The following is a 25,627-nucleotide window of genomic DNA, read 5'->3' on the forward strand; positions in this document are numbered from 1 at the left end:
CGCAGTGAAAATTGAAAAGGCGATGTCTGAGAAAGAATACGCCCTAGGCGCATTCATGTACATCGAAGGTGCCTCCAATTATGCATTATGCTCCTCAGGGATCGTCAACGATCCTTCATGGGTCGTTTACGATACGGGGAGTGGCGTCCCCGAGGTGCCCGAGCAAGTAGTTCTGACCCCCTAGCTGGCATAATACTTGCGTCCTAGGTAGTAGCCTCGAGAAAGTGTCTCGGTGAAGAGCGAACTGCTAATGACCGATACACGCCGGGACACACTGGGAGTCCCCGGAGCCGTCGACAACTCCCTGTCGACGTCGATGGGGTGATGTGAGCCTAGCTCTGCCAAGGTGGTAGTTGTGGCGTGTATCAGGAGCCAGCCCCTTCGGGACCCTGGTCGGGTAGTGTGCATTGAACCGGTGTTAGTAGACCGCGTTGCCCCGAGCGAGCGCTGATCCGTCCGTGAATTCCGGGATCAGCTAAGCGTAGGTCAGGCCTCAGGGAACTGGGGTAGGGGTTGTGTCCCCGAGGGTATACCCGTCCCTGACTATTGCGGCCCGCTCCCTTGCACACGATGCGCTGGTAAACAACTCAAATGGAGAATAAAAACGAACGAAACGAGGAGATAGTGGAAATGGAGAGTGAGCTGGCTGCGTTTATTCGCAGCACGAAAATGCGCCGTTCGCCCCAGCGCCCAGCGAAGGACGCAACAAGGGCTGAAATACCCGACGAGACATCGGGACGCGCAGACGGAGAGAAAGACTCAGAAAGTGATGCGGCACCTGCAACACAGATAGGAACCCAGATCATACAGCACAGTGCTGTAATTGGGGAAAGAGGCACAGTGGAAACTGCCGAAGCTAATAAAATGGTTTCGAATATAAGCCGAGTGGGAGGACTGTCGATTACTCTGGCGCAAGCGGAAGAGGAAAGGCTTATTAAAAAATGCACGGCGGTTGTGAAGCACATGCGATCTTCGACGTTCCTTCAGAAAAACGTCGGTAAAGGGGTGAAAAACGGGCTAATGGAACTGGAAGAGCTCCTGGACAGGATTTCATACTATAGACGAACATGGAAAGTAAGACAAAATCCGCAGGAAGCAGAAGCAACCGCGCTTCCCGAGGGGAACACCACGAGTACCAAACGGATCGCTGACAGCCCATTGCAGAGCGAACTTGGTAAAAAACGAAAGGAGGAAGGGACATCTGAAGGAGACTTCACTCAGGTACTCTCCAGGGCTGAAAAGAAGAAGGCGAAGAGGATCAAAAGACAACAACACGTCGCGCCATCAGAAAAACCTCTGCCTAAAACTAAGGCGGACACGAAGGACGGAGTGCCAAAAGAAAAGGTGGGGAGACGAAGGAGGACTAGACCGCCAGCTTTGCTTATTAAGCCGACGGAAGGCAAGACTTTTGCGGAAGTCCTCAGCGAAATCCGTTACAAAATCAAACCCGAAGACAACGGAGCGGAGGTGTCTTCCATACGTAAAACGAAGGGTGGTGGAGTCTTAGTCGAACTAGGCCCGAAGACTACAAATAAAGTCACGTTCTGTGAAGCAGTCAAGGGGCTTCTAGGAGAGAAAGCTTTGGTTTCTAGTCTGGAACCCACGTGTGCTTTAGAAATACGAGATCTTGACTGTCTCACGGAAAAGAACGAGGTAGAAGAGGCCATCAAACGCGAATGCCCGGAGGTAACCAATGTCCGGATTGGTATCACCTCCGCAAACTCAAGAGGCCAAAAACTTGCTGTGGTGGAAGTTGCCGAGCAATACGCGAGGAAGCTTCTAAACAGCGGGAAAATAAGAATTGGTTGGGTAGTGTGTAGGATACGAATTCGGGCCGCCCCAACTAAATGTTACAGATGTTTGGATTATGGGCACACATCTGCAAACTGTCGGGGACCTGACAGAAGGGCAACATGCCGTAAATGCGGCCAGGCAGGCCATAAAGCGAACAGCTGCAATGAAAAGGAAAGCTGCGTCCTATGCAGGGACCGTGGTGCGACTGATGAGAGCATTGCACACACTGCGGGATCGGGGCGTTGTCCAGTTTTCAGAGCAGAACTGGAAAGAGCTAGGATACGGTCAACATGATTCGCATCCTACAAATCAATATGCACCGGAGTGCAACCGCTCACGAGTTGCTAGCGCAGTTCGCTGCGGAGACCAAAGCTGATTTAGTACTCATCAGTGAGCAGTACCGAAACAAGGGCCCAGTTTCATGGCACCCAGACATATCAGGTACCGCTGCCATTTGGGTTCGGGACGGCACCTTCCTGGGGGTTCTTGCCCAAGGCCGAGGGGACGGCTTTGTCTGGATTCAGTGTTCAGGGATAACGTTTTTTAGTGTCTATCTTACGCCGAATGAGATGATGCCGGACTTTCGTCGGAGGCTTGAGGCTTTGGAGGACGCTATCTTAAGCACGGATGGGCGGATCCTGGTCGGGGGTGACTTCAATGCTAGGGCACTTGAATGGGGCATGCCTCACACAGATTCCAGAGGGAAACGAATTCTGGAAATGGCGGCGAGAACAGGACTGGTAGTTCTAAACACCGGATCCACCCCAACGTTCCGGCGCCCGGGCTGCGAAGGAAGCATTCCAGACGTAACCTTCGCATCGGAATCACTGGTGTCGCTAGTGGACGGGTGGCGAGTTCTGGAAGAATTTTCGGCAAGTGACCACCAATACATTGCATTCGAAGTGGTGGACACAAACTCTCGGTGTGCGCCACCCCAGCGATCTTTCTGTGTATGGAACGTCGCGAAAGTGAACACCGGGAAGTTTGTCGAAACTCTGGGAAGAGGTGGGGCCACGCTGAAGGGTACTCCTGGGGGCGGTGGCGCCGCTGCTGACACTGTCGTAAATTCAGTTATGAACCTGATAACGACGGTCTGCGGAGCCTCCATGCCCAGGAAGACATCGAGGCGCGGCAAACCTTCCATGTATTGGTGGACAGTGGAAATCGCAGAGCTCCGGAAGGAATGTCACAGGCTCCGCCGCTTAACACAACGTCTAGGCGACCGGGAGGAGGCATTTACCATAATGATGGAGTACAAATCAGCCAAAAGGAGACTCCGCAGCGCAATAAACAAGAGCAAAGCTCGCTGCTGGCAAGATCTGATCGACGAGGTGAATGGGGATCCGTGGGGACTCGGTTACAAACTTGTAACCCGAAAAATCGGGGCTCTGCGGAAACCCTGTTCACTTAAGGCCGAGCAGATGGACCGCATTGTGAGGGCACTCTTCCCTGCACACCCCATATGGGATGGTGACGTCGGCGCGGAGAGCGCAGAGGACTGTCCACTTTTCTCTGTAAAAGAGTTGGAACAGGCAGTCCTCTCTATGAAAAACAAGAAGGCGCCAGGACCCGATGGTATTCCAGCAGAGGTGTACAAACTGGTATTCCAACACCGGCCAGACCTACTGCTCGGCGCTTTCAACGCTTGCCTGAAAGAGGGCATTTTCCCTGCTCGTTGGAAAGTTGCGAGGCTTGCGCTGATCCCTAAAGGGAAAGGCGATCCCGAACTGCCGTCTTCATACCGCCCGCTCTGTATACTTGATACTGCTGGGAAAGTGCTCGAAAAGCTCATCAGAAGTAGACTCGCTGAAGCGATACGCGCTGCCGGAGATTTATCTCCCCGGCAGTTTGGTTTTAGAGCAGGGAGATCGACAATTGATGCTGTCATGCAGGTCGTGGACGCCGTTCGACGAGCAGAGGCACATAGCCGCCGAACTCGACGGGTGGTGCTCCTCGTAACGCTTGACGTCAGAAACGCCTTCAATTCCGTAAGATGGAAAGACATTCTAGGCACACTAGACAATACCTTCAACGTGCCGAACTATCTCTTACGGATTTTGAGGGACTATCTGAGGAACCGCTCCCTGCTCTATGAGACACTAGAGGGTCAAAGGTGGATGGAGGTCACGTCGGGGGTAGCACAGGGATCCATCCTAGGGCCGGACCTCTGGAACGCTACCTATGACAGTCTGCTTAAACTCGACATGCCAGAAGAGTCGCGCCTGGTCGGCTACGCAGATGATGTCGCAGCGCTTGTTGCTGGACGCACTGTCGAACAGGCGCAAAGCAGACTCGGCATATTGATGCGACGGGTAAGCGGATGGATGACTACTCATGGTTTCAACCTTGCACTGGAAAAAACCGAAGTAGTCATCCTGACTAAGAAGAGAATTCCGACCCTGCGTCCCATATCGTTCGGCGAGTCGATAATCGAGTCAAAATCAGCGGTAAAGTACCTCGGGTTGACTCTTGACTCAAAGATGAGTTTTTCTGAGCAAATCCAAGCAGCAGCGAACAAGGCTGCGGCTGGAGTTTCGGCGTTAAGTAGGCTAATGGCAAACATTGGGGGTCCTACGTCTAGTAGGCGACGTCTCCTGATGAGCTCAACGCAGTCTGCCCTGCTCTACGGCGCAGAGGTATGGGCTGGCGCTCTTGACAAGGAGGTATATCGTAGACGCCTCGCGCAAGTACAGAGACGGGGAGCTTTACGGGTGGCGTCTGCGTACCGCACAGTCTCTGAACCGGCCGTGATGGTGATCGCGGGAGTTATCCCCGTTGCCCTTCTTGCTAGGGAGCGTCAGGCCATATACAAGCGCAAGGGAGATGAGCCAAGGGAGGTGGTTGCTCGCGAAGAACGGCAACACACTCTAGACGAGTGGCAGCTCTCTTGGCAAAATGAAACTAGAGGCAGATGGACTGCGCGGCTCATCGGCAACTTAGGTGCGTGGCTGAATCGGAAGCATGGTGAGACTGACTATTTCCTTACCCAATTTTTAAGTGGGCATGGAAATTTTCAGTCTTACCTGCACAAGATTGGAAAGGCGCGTTCTCCGCATTGTGTGTTTTGCAATGGAGTTGTAGACGATGCCCACCACACTTTTTTTTCTTGTGGAAGGTGGGATGGGGTTCGTCAGCAGCTCTATTTAAACACAGGGGATCTCTCTCCAGACAACATTGTGGAAGAGATGCTGAGGACTGCTGACAGGTGGAACCGTGTTGCCCATTACGTTCGGGCCCTTCTCGTTGCTAAGAAGATAGAACTCGACCGGTGGAGGAGCCGGATGACAGGGGGTTCCTTGAACTGACAGTTCCCTTCCTCCTCTCCCCTCCCGTTGGTGAAAGGAATTCCCTGATTTGAAGGCTCCGCAAGGCGGGAGAGTTCGGGGGCTGGCCCGAAGTAATGTGACAAACGGTTCCAGGCTAGCTCTCTGACGATGGGGAGGTGTTTAGTTGGTAGTCCGACAACGTACCGAATCGGGAGTCCAACACTGTGTGCGTAAATGCATTCACCTACCCTACCCCAAAAAAAAAAAAAAAAAAAAATGCTGTTAATCATCGGATCTTCCACATGCTGTATTGGAGAAAAATCCATATATTGGTCGGCCAAAAGTCCAATGAGGCAAGATATATTAGGGCTGCCTGCAGGGAAGAGTACTTTCCATTCTGTTATGGTTTCTGATAATAGAAACTCTCCTATGACTCCTAGAGAATAAAGAGGTCTTCGCGCAAGCATTCGCGGACGATCTAGCCATAATAATTACCGACAAGTGTGCGAAAACAGTGTGTAACTACTTGAATGTAAATCTGTGGTTGGTGCCTCGGCAATGGACTCACGTTGAACGCTAGGAAGGCTAGACTACTTATGTTTACTGGAAACGTCAGGCGGAGCGACTGTACGCTACCCACCTTAGCAGATGTAGAAGTCCAGCTGGTACAAACAGTCAAGTATCTAAGAGTATATATCGACCCCAAGATAGTGTGAAAGCATCCAGAAACAGAAATCCTGCAGATTGCTCTGATTCTGTTGCGTTGCAATTAGTAAGACCTGGGGACTCTCACCGCAACGGATGTATACATCCATGCTTCCATTCCATTTTTATATATGCATGTATCGTCTGGCGGCTTTGACTAACAGTAGGAAGCTGTTGACTTAATAATGACCCTTGGAAAAATGAAGAACACGTTCCAAGTGGAAATATTTGCCATTTCAGCAGCAGCAGAATGTTTGCAACAAAAATTGAGGGGTCGCACCATTTGAATCTGATCCAATAGTCAGGCATCATTATCAGCACTAAATAGCAGCGCCATATCGAGCCAGTTGGTATTGAGTTGTCATCAGATGCTACAGAAACTTAACCGACTGAACGAAACATCGTTGGTAATGAGGAAGCTGACAGAGTGACCAAGGGTCAGGAGCCACAATTTTGGGGCCAGAACCAGCTTTTGGCATCCATATGAAAAAGATTTAGCTATATGCAGCCAATGTGAGGAAAAGGAGGAGACGGCCCCGCACTTCATTTGCAGCTGTCCGGCCTCCTCAGATCTCAGACGAAGACACCTCGGTAAGGTTTTCTTCAATGAAGAATCTGTAGAGTCTCCGCTTGTGGAGAATGTCCTTTGATTCGGAAAAGCCTGCAAACGCAGTAGACGGGAAGCCACTGAATAGGCGATTTTTGGGGATAGTACAATGAGGCCGAGTGTTCCGAACTGCGACTCCCTCCATTTAACTAAATTAGAGGAAGTTCCTCTCTCCCCATTGGCGATTGGATCGAAGAATCTATATATATAGGAAGCTTTCTTCCTGTGGTTGTCGGTATTGAAATTGATGCTGACTGACAGATTAACAGCGCTAAATTTGCTTTCTCTGATATCTCCACGTTATTGAGGGGGTTCTCCACCTTCTGACTGCAATATGGATAAAGTTAAATTGTTAATCGGAAGTTCCATTCTTTTTTCCTTCTTCCGTAGTTACGCATGGACCGTAGTCTATTTTATAAACGTAATTGGAGTCAGGGTTGAAATCAAGTCTCACTTGCACCGAAAAATTATGGTAAACGGACACTTAGTCTTTTATTATTATTACCATACGGATTATAGCAGTCAACATAATTCAATGTGCTTTGAAGTTTTCCGCCATATCCTCCAAATTTAAAAACATTTAAGGCACTTACCCGTATGTGGACTAATGGGGGAGGGAAATGTTATTTTTGCTAAAAACTGAAGTGTTGCTGGAAAAACAAAAGTACGTGTGCCCCCGGGTAAAAATTGTACCACCCAACCTCCATCCTGTCAACATCAGTATTAAATACTTGTTTGTTTCTCTCCCTCAGAAATTGAACCCATTCCGGAGCTTCCGGTTAAATTTCGAAAACATAATGTTCATTTTTCATCACATGGACGACAAAGAAATCCACGCCATACCTGCCTTTACACATGTGTACGTACATTTATCAACAAATGCATGCTAAATACTTCAAAGATATAGCACTAAAATTTCATGAACATATGTATGAACGAGTATAACTGCAACATATGGAGATCCCAAAGGATTGCTTCGCTGAAAACATATATTAACCCCCGCAAATACATCAGAATGTAGGAGGAACACCTGATGTTCTCGAAACAATTTCCTGTTTGAGAATCATCAGTGGAAAAAAAATTGATATTTCTGATCCGAAAACTGCGGAAAAAGGGAAGTGTAAAATGTAGGAAAATTCGAAACAAACATAAGTAAAGCGAAACGTGGGAGCAGGAACAACGAGAAAGTTTGTTGCAATCGTGACAAAGTGAACTAAAATTGGGACATGGTTACAAGATATACCGCTCAGGGCGATTTCAAGCAAACGTTTTCCGATAAAGACGAGTAGGTGGGTATCTACATATGAGTCGTGGAAAGCATCCGGATTGGAATATAATGAAATTGTGGGGAAATCGATACTTATTATCCAGTTTCAATGGTTGGCTTTTCTAAGAGACGAGGATGATCGTATTTGCATACCAGTGGAGGCAGACGTTCCACTGAATTGCTAGATAGTAATCCCTTCCTATAGTATGTAGACTCAGCTATCTGTGGTGAAACTGAAAGAAAACTTTCATACGAATTTTCAGTTTAAAATCCCAATCCCGAGGAAATTTTGAAGCTAGTTGCCCCACGGTTTGCAAAGGGCCAATTTTCATTCCTACTTTTAACATTGCATCGAAGTTGATGGGGGAAGACTTTCATTATCTCGATTGGTCAGTTGTGACCCTCTTTCACTTCAATGCAGTTTCAACGATAGCCTTTTCAACAAATATGTGGTACGAAGTTTTCTCTTAAGTTCTTTTTTACCTTTCTCTTGTTGCTAATTAAAGTCGTCAGCTTGTTTTTTTTACAATTTTGATTCCTACTTCCGCCAGAAGCATATAATGGCAATAGATTCATTTCACTATATAAGAGCCAAATTTACCAGCAAAAACAAATTCCAGAAAAATTTGTGATGAGCGTTGATTTGTAGGGTTGGGGTAAGTGAATGCATTTATGCACAAATTTTTGGACTACAGCAACGGTATACATTTATATATATCCCCGTAGTCACAGAATTCAGCGATTCAGCGATGCACTTAGGTTTCCGATGAGCTACGCAGTCAATCTGTCTCTTGTGTGGTTTTGCTAAGGCAGTTGCCACTCATTTAATCTAGATTGCTGTTCTTCACAAGCATGTGGCTGCTTATGAGTTTTCTCCCTTTCATTTGTATATGGCTTTACGCTCCTTAGCAAAAAGGACAAGGGAAATATTTCCGCGATCACCATCACAGCCGGTTCAGAGACAATGCAATTGGCAGACGCCGTTTACCCAGCTTTCTGTCTCGGTACTTGCGCAAGGCGCTTACGATATACCTACTTGCTGAGGGTATCAACCCACACCTCACCTCTGTAGACATAGGACCACCAGTCTTTGCCATTAGCCGATTTGAGGTCGAAATTCCAGTTGCAGCCTTGTCCGTTGCTGCTTTAGTTTACTCGAAAAAACCTCATATCCCATATTGGGAAAGCGGATTCCACTGCATTTCATAGCCAGCAATGCACTTGTCGACCCTACGTAATGTGTGACCTATCCATTTCCACTTTCGCCTTCCGATCATACTGTGCTCCGACCAAGCTATTCATTTGAAATAGTACCATTTAACGTACCACGATGATACGGTATAGACAGGTATTGAGAAAGGTTTGCAGCTTCCTGGTAAAAGTGGGTCAATTTTCCTTTAAATGCAGATGGGGCGAGAATGATAATCCGTCAGTGAGAACAACAGTTTTGTTGGTGTTTATCTTCAACTCTACTTGCTCTTATCAAAACCAGTGGTATTTAGCCAAGCTTTACTACTCGGTGAGAGAGAAAGTAGACGTCATCAGCATTGCCGAGGTGTTTGAGGAAAAATTGTCCATTGAATTCATCCGCGTCCTCCGGACAAAGTAGCATAAAGAACGTTACCGATAACGAGAAGAAACAGTACCGGTACCAAGACGCGATCCTGGTGAACTTCACTTTCGCCTCAAATCCTCGGGGCTGCACCTGACATTTAGCATCATCATATGTCGTTCTGACTTTATTTATTCGTTTTTCCGGAATATCTCCCAGTGTAGAGCATGCCAGATACGCTCTCTCTTCACACTATCGAAAGTTTTCTCGAAATACATGAAGAGCAGGTGAAGCGAAGTTCCAGATGAAACGCTGTTCCAAAATGATATGTAGGCTATTGATGTGCTCAATGCAGGAGAATCCGGAGACGAATCTAGCCTAGTTTCTGTCGATCGAGCTATCGAGAGGCTTCCGTAATGCGTTCCGGGATTATTTAACGGCACGGAGCACGCAGATGCCTTTACATTTATTACACTCAAAATAAGTGCTTCTTTCTTGAAATCTTAGCGATCATCTTTGAATGATTTTCGTACGAGTAAAAGTTGCAAATCTGAAGTAACTACAGGTGCAGCGATATACAATTCTACGAAGAGACCGTTAAGCCTGACAACTTTACTACGTTTGAACGCATTAATGCCGACTGATGTCTCTTCTGTTTGGAGGAACAGGCCGTTTCCGCATGTTACCGTGGCAAGCCATTTCATCCACCAGAGATGGAACCTCACCGGATGTGATACGGTTGAGAACCACGGTGAAGCGTTCTTGCAAGCTCTTCCGTTGGTCGTCATGTTAGATGAGGAGTCGGCCTTTAACGTCTTCCAGAGGACCATCGAAAGATTTGTGATCACAAGCTAGTTTTTGCGGGATACACTTCTGAAATCATTGCGTTCCGCTCTTTTGGCAAGCTGTTATCGAGCTCCATTTTTTCTACTACTACTCTGAATTTCTTGGGATTTTGCTCGGTATTCGAGTTTCAACCAAATTGGGCCCGTAGAAGATCGCCATCTTCAGGTACCAGCATCTGGTCAAACAGTTGACCACACAATACTAGTTTACATTCGTCACTGAACCACTCGTTTCCGGATTATACTACGGCGAACGTACTTCTGGCTAGTTGTCGATGTTTCATATCCAGGGTATCTGGAAACTGAAGTTAACTGCTATCCTTCCCTTATAAGTTGTTACGGAGGCTTTAGCGTTCACTTTCGCCTGCTTGTCAGAGAATGATTGAGATGATGCTATTATGTGAGCTCAGAGCACGATGCGTCCGAGTCTACACATGTTCAGACATGCATCAAAGCATTCGATTAGCACATGGGCAATTTTAAGTAAGTTATCGTGCCTGGAGAGATTCATGTTTGTTTGTGGATTTCCTTTCGCGTGATCCAGCTACGTCAAACAGTCATTTTTGCAAGCTACGCTCAATTTTCAAAGCCGATAATAGCAGATTTAATTCTCTTGATTACTGGGAAATCTGCACACTTTTTCCTGGGTGGAAGCTATAGTATATGGTATAGTGGCCCTTCTCCAGGAAATCATACCCCGTTGATGGCATTTATTGCAAAGCAGCAACGTTGGCATTATATTTGGACAAGTTGTCAGCTAGATGTTTAATAACTCGTATTTCGTACACGATCCATTCCACTTTTTAAGATTTTATGTGAAACAAGATCTCATTAAAATTAGTCTACTCTCTAATCTGTCCGTCCGTGTGTCTGCCTTCCTTTTCTATGGAGGGAGGTGAAAATCTTAGAAATGTATTGCCACGGCAGGTTGAAACAGTATGTGAGATTTTCGACCATTAAAACCAGCCCCACTTTTTCCGTCCTCCTTCCCCGCGAATTCGCCGCAAAGCATTACTTTTAGGGGGGATTGCGCTTTCAACGCTCAAGCTAAGTTCTGCCCCTATCCTTTTGATTGTGTAGTTCACCGCGGACCAGTTTAGCTGCTACTAAAACATTTCCATAACGATGGTCTGACTCCTTATGCTGACTTTCAAAGTGTCTTGCAGGCTCGGTCTCTCCGATCAAAATCGTGGAGAGTAGAACATCACACGCCCCAGTTCAAAAGGTTGCAAGCACATTCAGGGCAGAAGGGAGAATCATCCAACCTGAATCGGTGCAGATGCTCCCTCTAACCGCTGTGCTCTGGAATCCGATAGAATGCGGTACTTCTTCCTTCATGGTTTGAACCAGATTATGTGAGAGTCCCAGGACATCAATAGAAGTCGTTTGGGTTTAGGTGCAATACCTACCGTTGACACTTTTATCAGAACTCCAGTCGCCGTCTCGAGGCACCAAATTTCTTTGATCTTCTAATCCAGTGGCTCAAACATTACCTTCTTCTACACAAATTTCCATTCAATGCTGCTATTATGATGGCCGTGGTGTTTGGCTATCAGAAGTGGCCGCCCCCCGGCTAAAAAGCAGCACTATTAAGTACCACCTGCGGCTTATACCGTTAAGCTGAACATGTTCCCACGATCAGCACATGCTTGTCTGCAAAGCTTTGGTGAATCATCATGCATACAGCATTTTGCCGGTTCGTGTATTGCACCGCCAAAAAAGTGAAATAAGATGGTTGGACGTCTCTTACGCCTAACGACACATTCTGCACTGATCATTCTCCACTCGCTATTTCATTGTGATCTCTTTATAATCTCCAGTGACGGCTACGCCGCCCTGAATGGCACGCATAAATCCACCCGCCACAGCCATCTGCTCGGCAAATGCAAATAGACAAGTGGCTGCCATGTTCGACTTCTATTCATCGATCCGCTGTTGGTCTGACTTCCCTTCACTCACGATCTGTCACTCTTAAGCGGAGTCAACGTGCAGTCTGCCTCACAAACAGCAGCAAGGGATTTACCCGCTCTTTGCTGTAAAAATAAGCGCAACGTAAAACACGTGCCTGCCTCCGATGTCACGAGGTAGGTTCATCTATAGACGTAGTAGTCCTTATCCGTTACTGGACCTCTTCCAAATCGCATAAGCCAGTAAAGGAATAGCGAATATCTTCAGTGTGTTTATTTTTTTTCCCCCGTCAGATGCGAGTATCAGCTTCACACGTCGCTGAAATTCGAACATTAGAGGATTCTTCAAATCACAAACTCGAGCATGGGTTTCTTGCAAAATTCTTAGGTATTTGTAGAAGTCTGCCCCGGTCATAGATGGCTAAACATGTCTGCAATTTGCAGGGTTCACATAGAGCGTCCAGCTTGATGTATTCTAACTACATACCTGCGTCAGCTCGAAATTAGCACATAGGCCACATTATATTGCAAAAACCATGCCCTATAGCATTATTCAGTAGCCATGAAAGGACTTTCAGTGCCATGAAAAATCAAACGGGCCTGAATGAATTTCCGGCTATGGATAGGCTCTGAAGTCTTGGTACTCTCAGATGAACGCACTGACAAAGTAGTATGCCACCCTTTTATGACTATCGCCAAAAGATTTATTGGCTTCAGATCAACGCGATTCAGATGTAGGACACCGATTACCTAGGTGTGCGGAACGCTCTCAAAAGTCTTGACGTAATTTATGTAGACTATAAAAAAGGTTGTTTTGGCCTTTAGTTGCCTCTATTTGTCTGAATTTTATTACTAGGTTCTTCAGATATATTACCTTATTAAAACTGCTGTATTCTCTAGAAATTGGCTGGGCTCTTCCTTAAGTTAATCCTAGAATTATGATATCAAGATTTGCAATATGGGTATAGTTGGATGTATAATACTATTGAGTTTGGTAGACATCGTCCTGGCACTTACTTTTCTACTGTTCTGCGACAAGTACCTTTTAGCGACCTACTCGTCGGCCATCTTGGGAGAGTGGATTTCACTGCTTGGCAAAGGCCATTTCAGCCTTCCGATGATATCAGATACGAGTGGTAAGCCTGTACGTCGAACGAGTTCTTGATTTCAGGTAGTGTCAGGCCAGCATACTCCGATCACAGACGAAAGCTTGACGCTTTTGGGTAAAAGCAAAGTTCACTTTCCATACGCTACTCCCGTACAGCAACATGGAGATAACACTAGCACAGAACAATCTGAATTTGATCTTGATGTTGAGATAACTGATTTTAGACAGGGCCGCGAAAGCAGATCTAGTGCTGTTGATCCGTCGGGTAACATCCAGTTGGGTGACATCGTCGGCGGAAACTGCTTTTCTTAGATATATAAACTTATCAACCTCATCGACGCTGTCACCGTTAATGCAGATTGGGAGAGTGTGATGATCCGGTAGACTGCGAACTTTGATTTTGTTGTCTTTTATCTTCCGTCCAACTGTACTTGCCTCTCTTTCCAAATCCAGAGAGCAAACAGATTTCGTCAGCGTAGTAAAGGTGTTTAAGGAAAGATGTCATCGTCCATTGAGTTTTTCCACGGGCGAGGCAGCATGAAAAACGTCATCGAGAATAAGGAGAAATAATATCGAAAACAAAGTTATATTAGATCAAAATTGCCGTTTTTGTACAAATTTACTGCAGTCTAAGACTTTGAATGCCAGTATCACACTAAAGCGTGTAAGCATTACGAGTTAGGTAGAAATGGTTCACTCAAATATTTATACGTGAAAAATTCACAAAACCTTTCATACATAAAGCATTTAGCTTCCGGTTCCCTGACTTGTTCCTTTTCTTCTTTGCCGAGGCTTCATCAAAATTAGTTTTTCCGGGTAGCCCTGCTAATGCTCCCATTCTGGAGCAGCAGTTGGTACAATTTATTTCGTTTTTAGGGCGGGACTCTCACCTAGATCCTCTCCTGTCTGCAGTTTTTCATTATGACAGAATTCCAGAGCCATATTTATGGTTGAGCAGGCGTTTCCCAGGTTGTGTAATTCATCCTGAGTGCAAATTTGTGTTTTCACCGTGCAACCTCTATTATCCTTTCACTGCTTAGCTGTTAGGTTGCTCAAATACCAGATATTTGTTTCAATTGGTTAGTTCGAAAAATACTTCACTTATAAAAACGAAGTAAATAAAATTTCAGACAGTGGACCCCGAATTTAAGCACTAAAATTATAAAAAAAAAATACTTCTACAGATCGAAAATTCGCCTAGGCCTTAATTTTATGTCTGTGATCCCTTCCTTCATTGAGCATGTTTTGTAACTAATACCAATAAATTATCAAAATGTGTTGCATTTCTAAACATCATTCATAATTATACAGGAGGTTTGTATATTAAGTAGCAACTTTCAAAGTCATTGTACCAAAGTGTCCTTAAATAACCAGTAGCAATAACCCCTTCTCATTCCAGTATATCAAAATTCGTCATAAAACTCACGTCAAAGTTTCCAAGTTCGTAAAGTAGTGCTAGTGAGCATGGTGTTTTTGGTGCAAAAAAGATTGTCTTACCTTTGACTTTGAAAAGTATTTAAAGTTTCATTTTCAGAATATTTCTCGTTCTTTTCGTTTTCCCGATATTCAGTCCATGTACTTCCGGATTATAAAGTTGGTAACATTTTTTGCATCTTTTCCATTTGTAAATTTCATTGAAGTAAGCATCTCAAATGGAATGTTTTAAGCCTGAAAATAGTGTTTTGTGAAATAAAGTTGTGTCCTGCGAGACAGTCTCACATTCATTTGGGATTCAACGGAACAAAAGTTAAGTAGTTTTTTCTTGTACTTTTCCATATTCATTTTTTCATTGTAAGAATTTAAATGTTGGTAACTTTGAAGAAATTGTATTATACTCTCGGAAAATCGACTTGATGTTGAGATACTTGCCATGGAATGTCTATTTCCGTGGGAAATTCCAGTAGAAATATTATTGGTAGTTACATTCACAATATCAATTTTACGATAAGCAAAGAGTCAATTTTCTGATGAAACTTGTATCCTGTCTAATTTCTGAAACAAATACCTTGTGCCATGGCAATAAAAATCTCAATTTTTCAGGCTACAAAGGAACCTCTTCGAACCGTGTTGATGAAACAACATTCACATTACGAATGCACAGAGGACGCTCCAATAAAAGCCAGAAGTTGGCTGCAACCAAGACGGATTCCATCATGACCAACTCCACGACAACCGGGGGAAGCGTGAAGGAAAGCACCACCAGCCGGAAGCCCGTGAACAGAAGCATGTCCAGCAGCGGTGTATTTTGCAAATTGAAACAGCAGAAAGACGAGAATTCCATTATATTGAGCTATCCTTTCACACGGCCAAATCCCAATGAGGATGCTTCATCGTCACTGACACTGAATGAGGAGCCTGCAGCAAATGCATCGTCCACACTCCTTCTATCGTCGAAAATAAAGAAGAACGGCTCTAGCAAACGAGGACCTAAATTTCAGGTGCGGCGCTTCCGAATGGAGACCAAAGCTGCCAAAACCTTAGCCATCATTGTAGGTGGATTCATCATCTGTTGGCTTCCCTTCTTCAGTATGTACTTAGTGCGGGCTTTCTGTCCCGACTGCATTCAGCCCCTTCTGTTCTCCGTTTTGTTCTGGCTGGGCTATTGTAATTCGGCAATTAACCCTGTCATATACGCTCTTTTCTCTAATGAGTTTCGGATAGCTTTCAAACGAATTTTGTTCCGTTGCGTTTGCACCCGGTCCGCATTCAGAGCTGCTGAAAACTTCCAAATGGTTGCAGCACGAGCTTGTTTGGTACCAATTAATTTTCATCAGACAATATCGGATTGTAATCAACATGAGACTGATGATTTTGACTGGCAACTGTTGCCTCCTTCTCCACTTACCAAGAATCAAAATAGAGCCAAGGCGAAGGAGCGCGTCGGGAGCGATAAAAGGAATGCATAATTTGCCTTCGAAAATGGTTAAAAATGTATTATATAAGGAGTCATTGTTGGAATGCATACATTCTTCATATGTAAGGGTATAAAATAGTAACCTAAGCGAAACATAGACTAGAACCTCTCGACTAGAACCTCTGAACAGGGCAACAAAATGTTAACATTGTTTGTGCTAAGCCGCAGGCAAAGAACTCTACAGAGAATTTGATAAATGAACAATAATATCAACATCGCGTATGTTAGACCGTAAGTTGGGTAATTATTGAAGTGTTGTATTAAGACACTTCCTTTTCGTTTGTGGTTGTTTATATGAAAAAGAATATAAGTTTTAATAAGAAGAAACGTCTTTTAGTTACCTACGCTGAGTAAGTATCTGTATGAATTATTATTCATTTCTATTACCAGTGACGACTAAACAAGTAGGAACTGAGAGTGGCAGATGCACAAAATGCCTTTGTTTTCATTGTTCACCTTTCAATCGTACATCATTTACGTATCTTCAATCTTTTCAAATTTACTTCAATTCTACGGGCGGATTCGTTATATTCCGTCATTTCGAAATTGTTGGGCTACAATTTGTAAATCGTAAATTCTTCTGTGAAAATCTTTTGTTCCTAAATACAAACTATATACCCGTACGATGGATTTATCTTAAACTAAGTAAGACTGAGTGGTTTTTATTCATAAGTAAGACGATCCCAGGCGGTCATAATCTTCAAATCCAATTAAACTACCTCCATTGGGCTAGGTGGACTCATTCAGTGCACTTCCCTCCCCTATACACTTTTTCAAAGTCTCTCAAAATGAAGCTTACGAAATCGGCACACCTGAGTCCTGTTTCAGTCAAGATTATGTTTGTCTATTTTTGCCTTTTTTAGGGAGGGATCTTCATAGATGTTTATTATCATTGGGTGAGACGAAACCAGGGAGAGTATTAGCCTTGATTAGGACCAAATTTTTCTTTTGGACTTAAAGTCCTTGATTTTCCCTCCCTACACTTCCTCCCCAAGGTCATTCTGACTGGATTCGCTGGTAAATTCAAATATTGGTGAAAGATTCCTGCATTAAATTTTCCACCATTGCGTTCGAGCAGGTTATTTTGGGGCTTTTAGAGTTTTAAGTCGTACATGGTAGAGTCGGTCTTATATTATACAAACTCCTAACGTTTCTCCGATTGCATGCTATGATTATCCTGACTTGGCCGTCGTATGTCGTACTTAGGTATATATTGTTATGTCGGGGGCCATTATATTATGATAAAAGTATCATATTTAGCTAAGTCATTTTTTCTTATTTTATTACATGATAATTAGTTTCGAAAATAAAATTCCTAAAGCTAGTATCGTTTCATGACGTCTTTTCCATTTTAGTACAAATTTCTACCGCTTTGTTTCAAAACTAGTCACACTCATAAAATTACTTCGAGGTCTGTTTATTTGAGAATTTTTCGTATTTGGGGACTGCTTTTAATATACACAACAAGAAACACACTTCCTCAGTTTTCCTTAGAAGCGTTTTTTGCGATTCTGTGATTATTTCTAATTATTAATGAAAATGTCCACAATTGTGAGCTAAACGGAAAACTAAAGCTTAGCTTCCACCGGCAGTGAACACACATCTATGTTCTCAGCAAATATTTGTCACCTGTGGTCATCCTTCTCAGCGATTCCCTAAGGTGGGCACGCATTGAAAATTGGCTGGAATTAACCTGCAGTCCCCAGCATCCAATTGTCGACCATCTTCTGATTTTACCCTATTGTTGTTCTTGTGAAACGTGCTCCAGAGAATGACATTATTTCCTGTATGACTTGCCTTCTACATCTTCAGCAGATAACTGCGTCCCCGGATGTATCCCTCTCCCAAATGGATAGGGTTGGTCTTAGTGGCCACTCCAAGGGGTCCTAGTTGGACTCTAGTTCTACTGTAATGCGCCGTTTTCATGCCTCGAGCTGCTTGTATCGTGACTGCTGTAGGAAACGCCTAAGGAGGAGAATCGACACGATTCAAACCGCCAAAGCCGGCCTGTAGTAATTGTGAAGGGTATCAACGCTCCACCCAAACGGCCAACTTACAATAGCAGGTTAATGCTAAGAGGAAAAACTCATAGTTGCCTCTGCTTACTTACCCCATGGTGGCCTCCATTGACGCAAGGACTAGGCCATCTGATAATATATATAATAGAATCAAATGAGCTTCAACTGTTCATAAGTTTTGACGCTCAGTATATCTATTGAGGCAGAGCCAAATGCAATCCTAGAGGAAAGAAGCTGTTTGATTTTATCACTTCAGCTGATAGGATGACCGCGAACTCCCACAAACTTAGGTGGCGGCAAAAAAAATGAAGTAATTGATCAAAGAATCTCCAATTCATAGTTGGTAGAGTTGACTAGAGATTGGCGAGTGCTAGATGAAGTCATCACCCTCTGATCACCATTATTTAGAATTTAGTCTGACTAAGCTTGTCCTATTAACCAAGGCCAAAGCGATAAAACAGTTTCATTGTGGAACTGAAAACTGCAAACACTTAGGAAATCTACCAGACGACTTCTGATTTGTACTTGCGAAACCAATAAGAATGCAGATTAGTTAAAATTCCACAACTTACAGCGAAGGTATAAGAAGATCGTTTGAAAGCAGGCTCCTTTAGAGCATACTCTGAAAGAGGGACTTCAAATCTGTACAGAGCCCTTAAAATAAATGAGGCGAATTTGCAGAGTAGAGCCTTTATAAACTCACTTGGTACAGTACAGTACACGGGAGAACAGGTCTCAGAAGACTTCTGGAGGAAAGGAATTGGCGGTTCCTACGAACCGTTCGAAACTCGAAAGGGTTAGCACCGCCCTTAAGCACTTAGAGAAACTTCTAAGAAATATTTTTCAAGAATGTTTTGCTCTTATATACGTGGCTAACTCTTGACAGGATATTAAGGCAGTCTTCTACCTAAACCTGGGACAGATGACTATTCAAATCCAAGGAGCTTCAAACAAATCAGCTTCACATTATTTTCTCTGAAATGTCTTGGAAGAGCCTGTCGAGCGTCACATTTGCGAAAAGGCGCTAAGGTCGCACCCACTAAATGAAAACCAACATGCCTACCAGCATAGAACCTCTAAATTTGCACTTCCCTCTTTGGTTTCAAAGAAAGGACGCAACTCTGACAGGTGAGTACGCAATGCGGGGGCTCGTGAACGTTTAAGGGGCGTTCGGCTGTACGCCCTTCCAAAAGGTTTGTTAGGCCGCCAGAGAGCATGATGGTGATGAAACTTAAATTAAGTGGATTTATGCTATGCTAACGCACTGAAGTGGGTGTTAGTCGCTACATAACAACAGAAATAATAAAAGGCTGCCTAGAAGTAAGTGCTGTGTGCTGCTGTGGAGTCTCAATATGCGACCATGCAAACTGCAAAATCTGTCAATACACTCCCTGAAATCTCGTAATAGTGTGTAGAAATATACAGTGCGTTTTCGCCCTATTAAAAAATCCATTACTAAATAAAACCACAATGATGTTATTTCCATAAAGGAAGAAACTGAATGATCTTTGCCTTCCAGAGATGAGGGATACGGCTCTTCAACTCTCTAAAGATGTGAAACATCTGGGAGTTATTTTAATCAAGAGGCTTCTTTGCAATAAACATATAGAGGTAAAGATGAAACGAGCCCCCACAGCTTACGGGCTGTGCAGGCTGACCTTTGTCTCGACATATGTTACTCTTAGCGATTGAAGGGTAGGTGCATCGGAGTCTGTAGCCATAGTCAAGCTGCGTTGAGAGGAATGAACTGCCCTTTGATTACTTAAAAATCCTTCAGGAATGAAGAAACCGATTGAACTCTGTTTCTAGATGTATTGTGGCGGAACTATTCCGGGTAACTGGTCATAATGGTGTAGAATGAAAAGAAATCTGGGATGCCTTAGCAAAAGAAGGCTCATTCTCCCTCCTACCCTGACCGGCACCACCTGTGTCTGAAGCATTGGCTACTACTGCTTTCAAAAACTAGAGGCAAGTTCTATATCATGGCATATGGCAAAGCCTTAATGCTGCGAAATACATCAAGCTGGAAAATGGTATGGACTCGGCTACAGTAGATGTATCGGAAAAAACTCCCGCACCGACTCCACAGACTTTCTTCGATCCGTCGGTGAAGAACACTCCATCGCAACCTTGCAACACATCGCTGCCCTAATTGGAGATCTCACAGCGAAATTCCTCTTGAAGCTCAGCTCGCATTCGGTATAGTCTGTTGGAAATGCGCAAATTTCTTGAGCTGCTTCATCTAGGATGTTGGTATGGGCGTATGATTTGGTATCCATCATCCGTAGTTCATCCATGTAGTCTTACAGCATTGGGCGCTATAACGTAGGAGGTGTAGGGGTACATTACGGATATCTATCGGGTATGTCAGCAGAGTCCATTAAATACTGTTAACCTTGGTTCTATTGTATTTCTTACTCACCACCTGGCACCAAACAATTGAATCGCACGTTAAAATTAAACGAAGTATGGCCCTGTACATTCAAAGGTAAGTGCGAAGTTCTGGCCAGTTAGTTTAGGGACGTAAAATTCCTTCACTCTAAACTTGATGGTAAACAGCTTAAGTTCCGTTGCGGCTGGATTTATGTCGAGCCGGGATCTTACAACCTCTATGTTTTCACTAATAATGGAGGGCAACGTCCATAACACCAATATCATTAGTCGTGGGCATAAGCCACCATCTTCACCCTGCTCCTTTTCAATTTCCGTAGAACTTGACCAATCACTCTCAACCAGAGCACAAGAGAAATGGCACCACTGGAGTGCCCTTCTGATTAAGTAGCTGCTTTCTAAGTCAAACTGAAATATCCTGGGAAAGATACTATTCAATGGGTAAGACACCCTCCAATCCTATCCTCATTAGAGCCTCTTTCATGGCTTTAATACTACCGTTGTTTAATGTTCCCTGTGCGCGAAGACAGCTAGGTCATATTCCATGTACGGTAGTAAAAGCGCTATCAAGCTGATTATCTCGTAAACAGTGAATTCTGTTGATAAGTCAAGGGTGTGAACCTTGGGAAAAGGCGTCCATTCGATAACCGTGTATGTCGCACTTTAGAATCGTCAACATGAAGGAAGTGAAAACCATGCACTGGTACCTCCCAGAGTACGATGCATATCTGAATGAAATACAGCTGGAGTGTATCTCTACAAACCAAGCCATAACTCTTTCTTGATATATATGAACCACAACAGGCATTATGCCGTCCGGGACTAAAAATTTATATGCAGACAACCTATTCATATCCCAATTGAATTTTTCCTCGGTAGTTATCGGTTTGATAACCTCTCACGGCTGGGGTCCTCTTCATTAGCGGGGAAGTCTGTGGATTAGCAGCTGCAGCGTCTAACTGGAAGATTTTTCACAAATTTTTTTCGAATTGTTATTATGGATTTCTATACTCCGCGACAGAGACCTTACCGACTTCCACAGACTTGCTGATGCTTTCAGTATTTTAGGAATAGTTTAGACCACTTCCTGGCAGCCTTAATGACCGACTTGGTCCTCTTCAGGCAGACCTTGTACAGCTGGTAGTATTTGCACTTGTAGTAGATATTGAAGCTTGACCTTATTCATGCCGATGTTCGGCAAGCATCCAATTTTCTAAGAATTAAATCGTAACTGTTCTCTTCGCCCAAATAGCGGTATCAAGTAAGTACGGTTCCCTTGTAGTGTTTGAGATTAATTTTTTTCAGCTCATTTGCCCTGGTCAGTTTAACAACCACTTATGTACAGGATGCCTATCAATCTGGTCGCCGCTCTTTCCCCGCATAGAATGGAAAATGCGGATCTCCCGTATAGTCCTTGATTAGTTCTTCCCCCTCTTCCCACTTTTTGCATCCTTTGGAAATCATGTTCACGTTTTTGGAATAAATTAAAATGGCTTTCAAGGCTTTGGACGAGAATACTATATTAAGAAGACATGGTTCGACGCCTGAGTTTTTGACCATCGAAATCTGTATTTCGTTGACCAAGTTCGAATTCCGACTCTACCATAAAAATGTTTGGTTGCCGAATGAATACATGGTTATGGTTATGGCAATATGTGAAGAAATGAAAATAAATACCATCACAGACAAAATGTGCTTTCAAATATTTCACAGCCATTTCACTCTCTAGCATTGACAGTAAATAAATGTTTGCTATAAATTCCAATGAAATCGCTATGTTGAATAGCGTCACCGCTGCCGTCTGGTGGCATTATAATTCAGATCCTCCCAGACTCTCCGAGAAGTTTATACTCCACCTCTACTGTTCTGACTATTGAATGCGTTGTTCTGACTATTGAACAGGTTGGGCGGTGATCTAAAGGATCTAAAGAAAGTCCTTCCGTTACGGATTAAGTCACGATCCACTTTTCTTTCCTTGTCATGGAGCTCCAGTAGGTCATGAATAGAGCTTTGAGCTCCTTATTTCCATCGATCTATGCTCCGCTTTTTCTTGATGAATTCTTTTAGAACGAGCCCCACTTCATCCACCTACTCCTACATATACTGATGATCGTGATATGGTCAACTTCAGCTCTTTGTTTCCCAGAGCTCAGAGGCGATATCGTCAATTCCTGCTGTTCCCCCCTGTCCCCGTTTTGAGTAGTACTGGAATTTTCCCAAATGCCGACAGTGCTTGTAGAATTGGGGGATGAACTAATTTTTCCGATGCAATATGTTCGAAATATTCTAGCCATCTTTCCGTCGCGGTTCATCAATTGGTAAAGGGGGTACTTTCCTTGTCATTAACACAACGAAAGTATTCAATATCCTTTGTGTATTAATGTCGGCTTTTGACAAGCCTATACAGATTTCCCCCACCGTCCCGAGTGTCCAGTTTATCATAAAGTTCTTTGTAGTGGACCGCTCGATAAAAGCGATCGCTTTCTTTGTTTCGCGCATTCCTGTAAATTAGGCATCACAGAAGTGAGTGTGCGGGATACCAAAATAGGCAAGTTTATAGCCATTTTCACCGCGTTCGCGTTCTATGCCGGAGCTTTTGGCATTACACCATCTTGTAATACGCAAATATCAATGCGCCTTTTTGGAAGGGCTGTTGCGAGGCTTACTCACTTCTCAACAGAATGGGTTCATGTTCTACAGCGTCAACTGCGTAAACGCCCTTGAATTGAGAGGAGGCTTTAAATTTAAAACAATAATTTTTGTTTTTATTGATATTGAATGCATTTTCTTGGCCGCTCTATAACGTGATCTGCCACCAAGAGAGATCAGATACGATTCAGCCTAGTGAATGAGCGTCAAGTATACTTTATTTATCTCTTTCCCTGATCTCAGCCTTTTAGTCTTGTTTTAGAGCGGATACCACAAATGTTTGCTATTATCCATCCCCATTCGATGAGTGCAGATATATTATATATAGGCTGCCATCTACTAAAAGTAAAGATTTGATGTTCGATTTGTGGATAAAATAGCTCCATTGTATGTATTCCCTATAACTATAACTTTTGCTTAGTATCCTTCAACTACATTGCGAAGAAAATTTCACATAACTTTTTAATAAAAATAAAATCATAAATCAGTAAGAAATGTGATAATGAACAAAACTTTCTTCTGGTAATTTTTCTTTGGTATAAATTTTCACCCCAATTCGCTGCTACTTCTCTCAAATGAACGTAACGACCATAGATTTACACGTAACCCAGACATTGTCTACACAAGGTTGACTTCTGCTCTTTTTGTTCAGAGTAGAACTTTTCCTTGAGGTAGATTTCTCGACTACCTTGTGAGAAAGTAAGAAGTGGATGGTCTACGACGCCAAAGTTATTTAGGTGTGCCCCACAATGCAGTTAAATGATTTATAGTTGAGTGTTAAAATAATTAGGTGCCGCCACACTAGGATGGTAATGAACCAAAAAGCCCCTTGATGTTTGGTTTGATGGTTCCATTTCCTGAAAAGGGGGAAATAGATTCAATCGAAACACTTCCGAATTATCTTCATAAATCAAGGATATACCAGCTTGCCGCGATTTTATCGCAGACAGCGCTCCTTTGTTCTATGGACGTTTTTATGAAACTTTACGTTGTAGGGAGGCGAGAACGATAATCGTTTTTAATTAAGAATTTATCTGACAATAACAGGAAATTATTGCTGAAAATACATCATTTTTGCGTAGCGTAAGGCTGGAATGTTTAATAAGAGCGTGGTAAAAGTGGCTATGAAATGGTCCTCCTAGCACTAATTTGGTGAGAGACTAGCGAAACTCACATAGAAACTCTTTACAATTTAAGTATTCGCATTAAAACCGTTTATAGAACTATTAATCTGATGTTACCGCTTTAATCCTAGCTGGGATTTGAGTCAACTACTAATGACTTTCTGGAATTAATGCTTATGTTTTTACATACGAAATGCGCAGTGCAATTATTGTGAAACGCTTATTATTTTTCAAAATGTTTTATGTATAGAAAACTTGTGCATCATGTACAATATTTCAAATTTTTCGATTGCTATTCTGTATCTAGATTTTATTTAGGTCATCATTTCAAGCTAAAAATGATCGTGCAATTCGTCAAGCTGCTATTTATTGCCTAGTGCAGATTTGTACGTTTATATATAGAATCGAACCTATCCGCAGCACATTAACTCCTCGGCACAAATCCTAAACGTCCTTTCTATGTAAATTCATTTCAACGGCGAAGTGTAAATAGTCACTTTAGTTCATTGGTATCTTCAATAGCATTTTTTGCCGCGGGTTTTAGCTACTCGCTCTCTCTTCGCCTCCTTCGTGTATAGTCAAGTAGTGATGCTAGCCTGGGAGACGTGGCTGTATTTCATTGTGTACGGATGGAGCTCAAGGACATAATAAAAGTTTTCATACAAAGGCTTGAATGAAAAATGAACTGAAATTCAGAGATGTGACAGTAGCCCGAACGTACAAAAAATTTCATCCATGGATGGGTTGGTTCGTAAAAGGAAACAAATGCGAAGTTTTCCATAGAGAGATATATTAAAGCAGAACCAAATTAATTCAAGGTTTTAGTCCTTATTTCGAAATAGTGTTTTAGTGCCTCCATAAACATAATTATGGACTTTTAGAAACAAAATTTTCTGATTCAAGATTTTTGCTTGATGGAGCAACCCCTCTTGGTGCTATTATGTACAAATAGATTTGCAATTTCTCCAACAAACTCCCTCCCGGAGCACCTTCTAGCGTAAACTGTGCTGCATGAGGCGAAGAATCCACCTTTGGGCGAAATGTTGGAGACCAACTTCGTTGTAAGAAGCTAGAAAAACTAGAAAGCAGTAGATAAACAAGTCGGGAAACCGGAAGCTAGACGCTTCAGGTATGAAAGGTTTTGTTTATTTCTTTTATAAACAGATTTGGGTGTGCATTTGTCCTATTAGCATGTAGCACGTAAAATATGGATATATTATGTGAAAATAGCCACTTTCAAATGATATTGACATTCATAGTCTCGAATTTACAGAGAAGCGACAGCTTTGACTTAGTATTACTTTGTTAGTAATAGTGCGATTTTCACAAAATTTGGCAGGATCATGCTCTATGCTGTAGCCTATATTGTTGCTAAGTTTTGTGATTCTGGGGTGAACTTAAGGGGGGGTTTCCTGTCAATTACTAAAAATTATAGTAATGTACTATTATTAACTTTATTTGAATAGGTATTGGTATGGAG

General features: G+C 43.3%; 1 protein-coding gene across 2 annotated transcripts in view; it reads left to right on the plus strand.

Moving 5' to 3' along the window:
* Positions 1–25,627, plus strand: part of LOC119651131 (octopamine receptor Oamb) — a 348,125-nt gene that overhangs the window by 278,009 nt on the left and 44,489 nt on the right. The window contains exon 6 of one of the 2 annotated variants that reach the window (XM_038054524.1): positions 15,092–16,276. The exons of the other annotated variant lie outside the window; for it this stretch is intronic. Coding sequence (XP_037910452.1) covers positions 15,092–15,957 — 866 coding nt within the window. The 3' untranslated portion in view covers positions 15,958–16,276. Of the gene's footprint in view, positions 1–15,091; positions 16,277–25,627 lie in introns of those variants that run through there. 2 annotated transcript variants of the gene reach the window in all.

Source organism: Hermetia illucens, chromosome 3 (assembly GCF_905115235.1).
Source record: "Hermetia illucens chromosome 3, iHerIll2.2.curated.20191125, whole genome shotgun sequence".
Classification (NCBI taxonomy): Eukaryota; Metazoa; Arthropoda; class Insecta; order Diptera; family Stratiomyidae; genus Hermetia; species Hermetia illucens.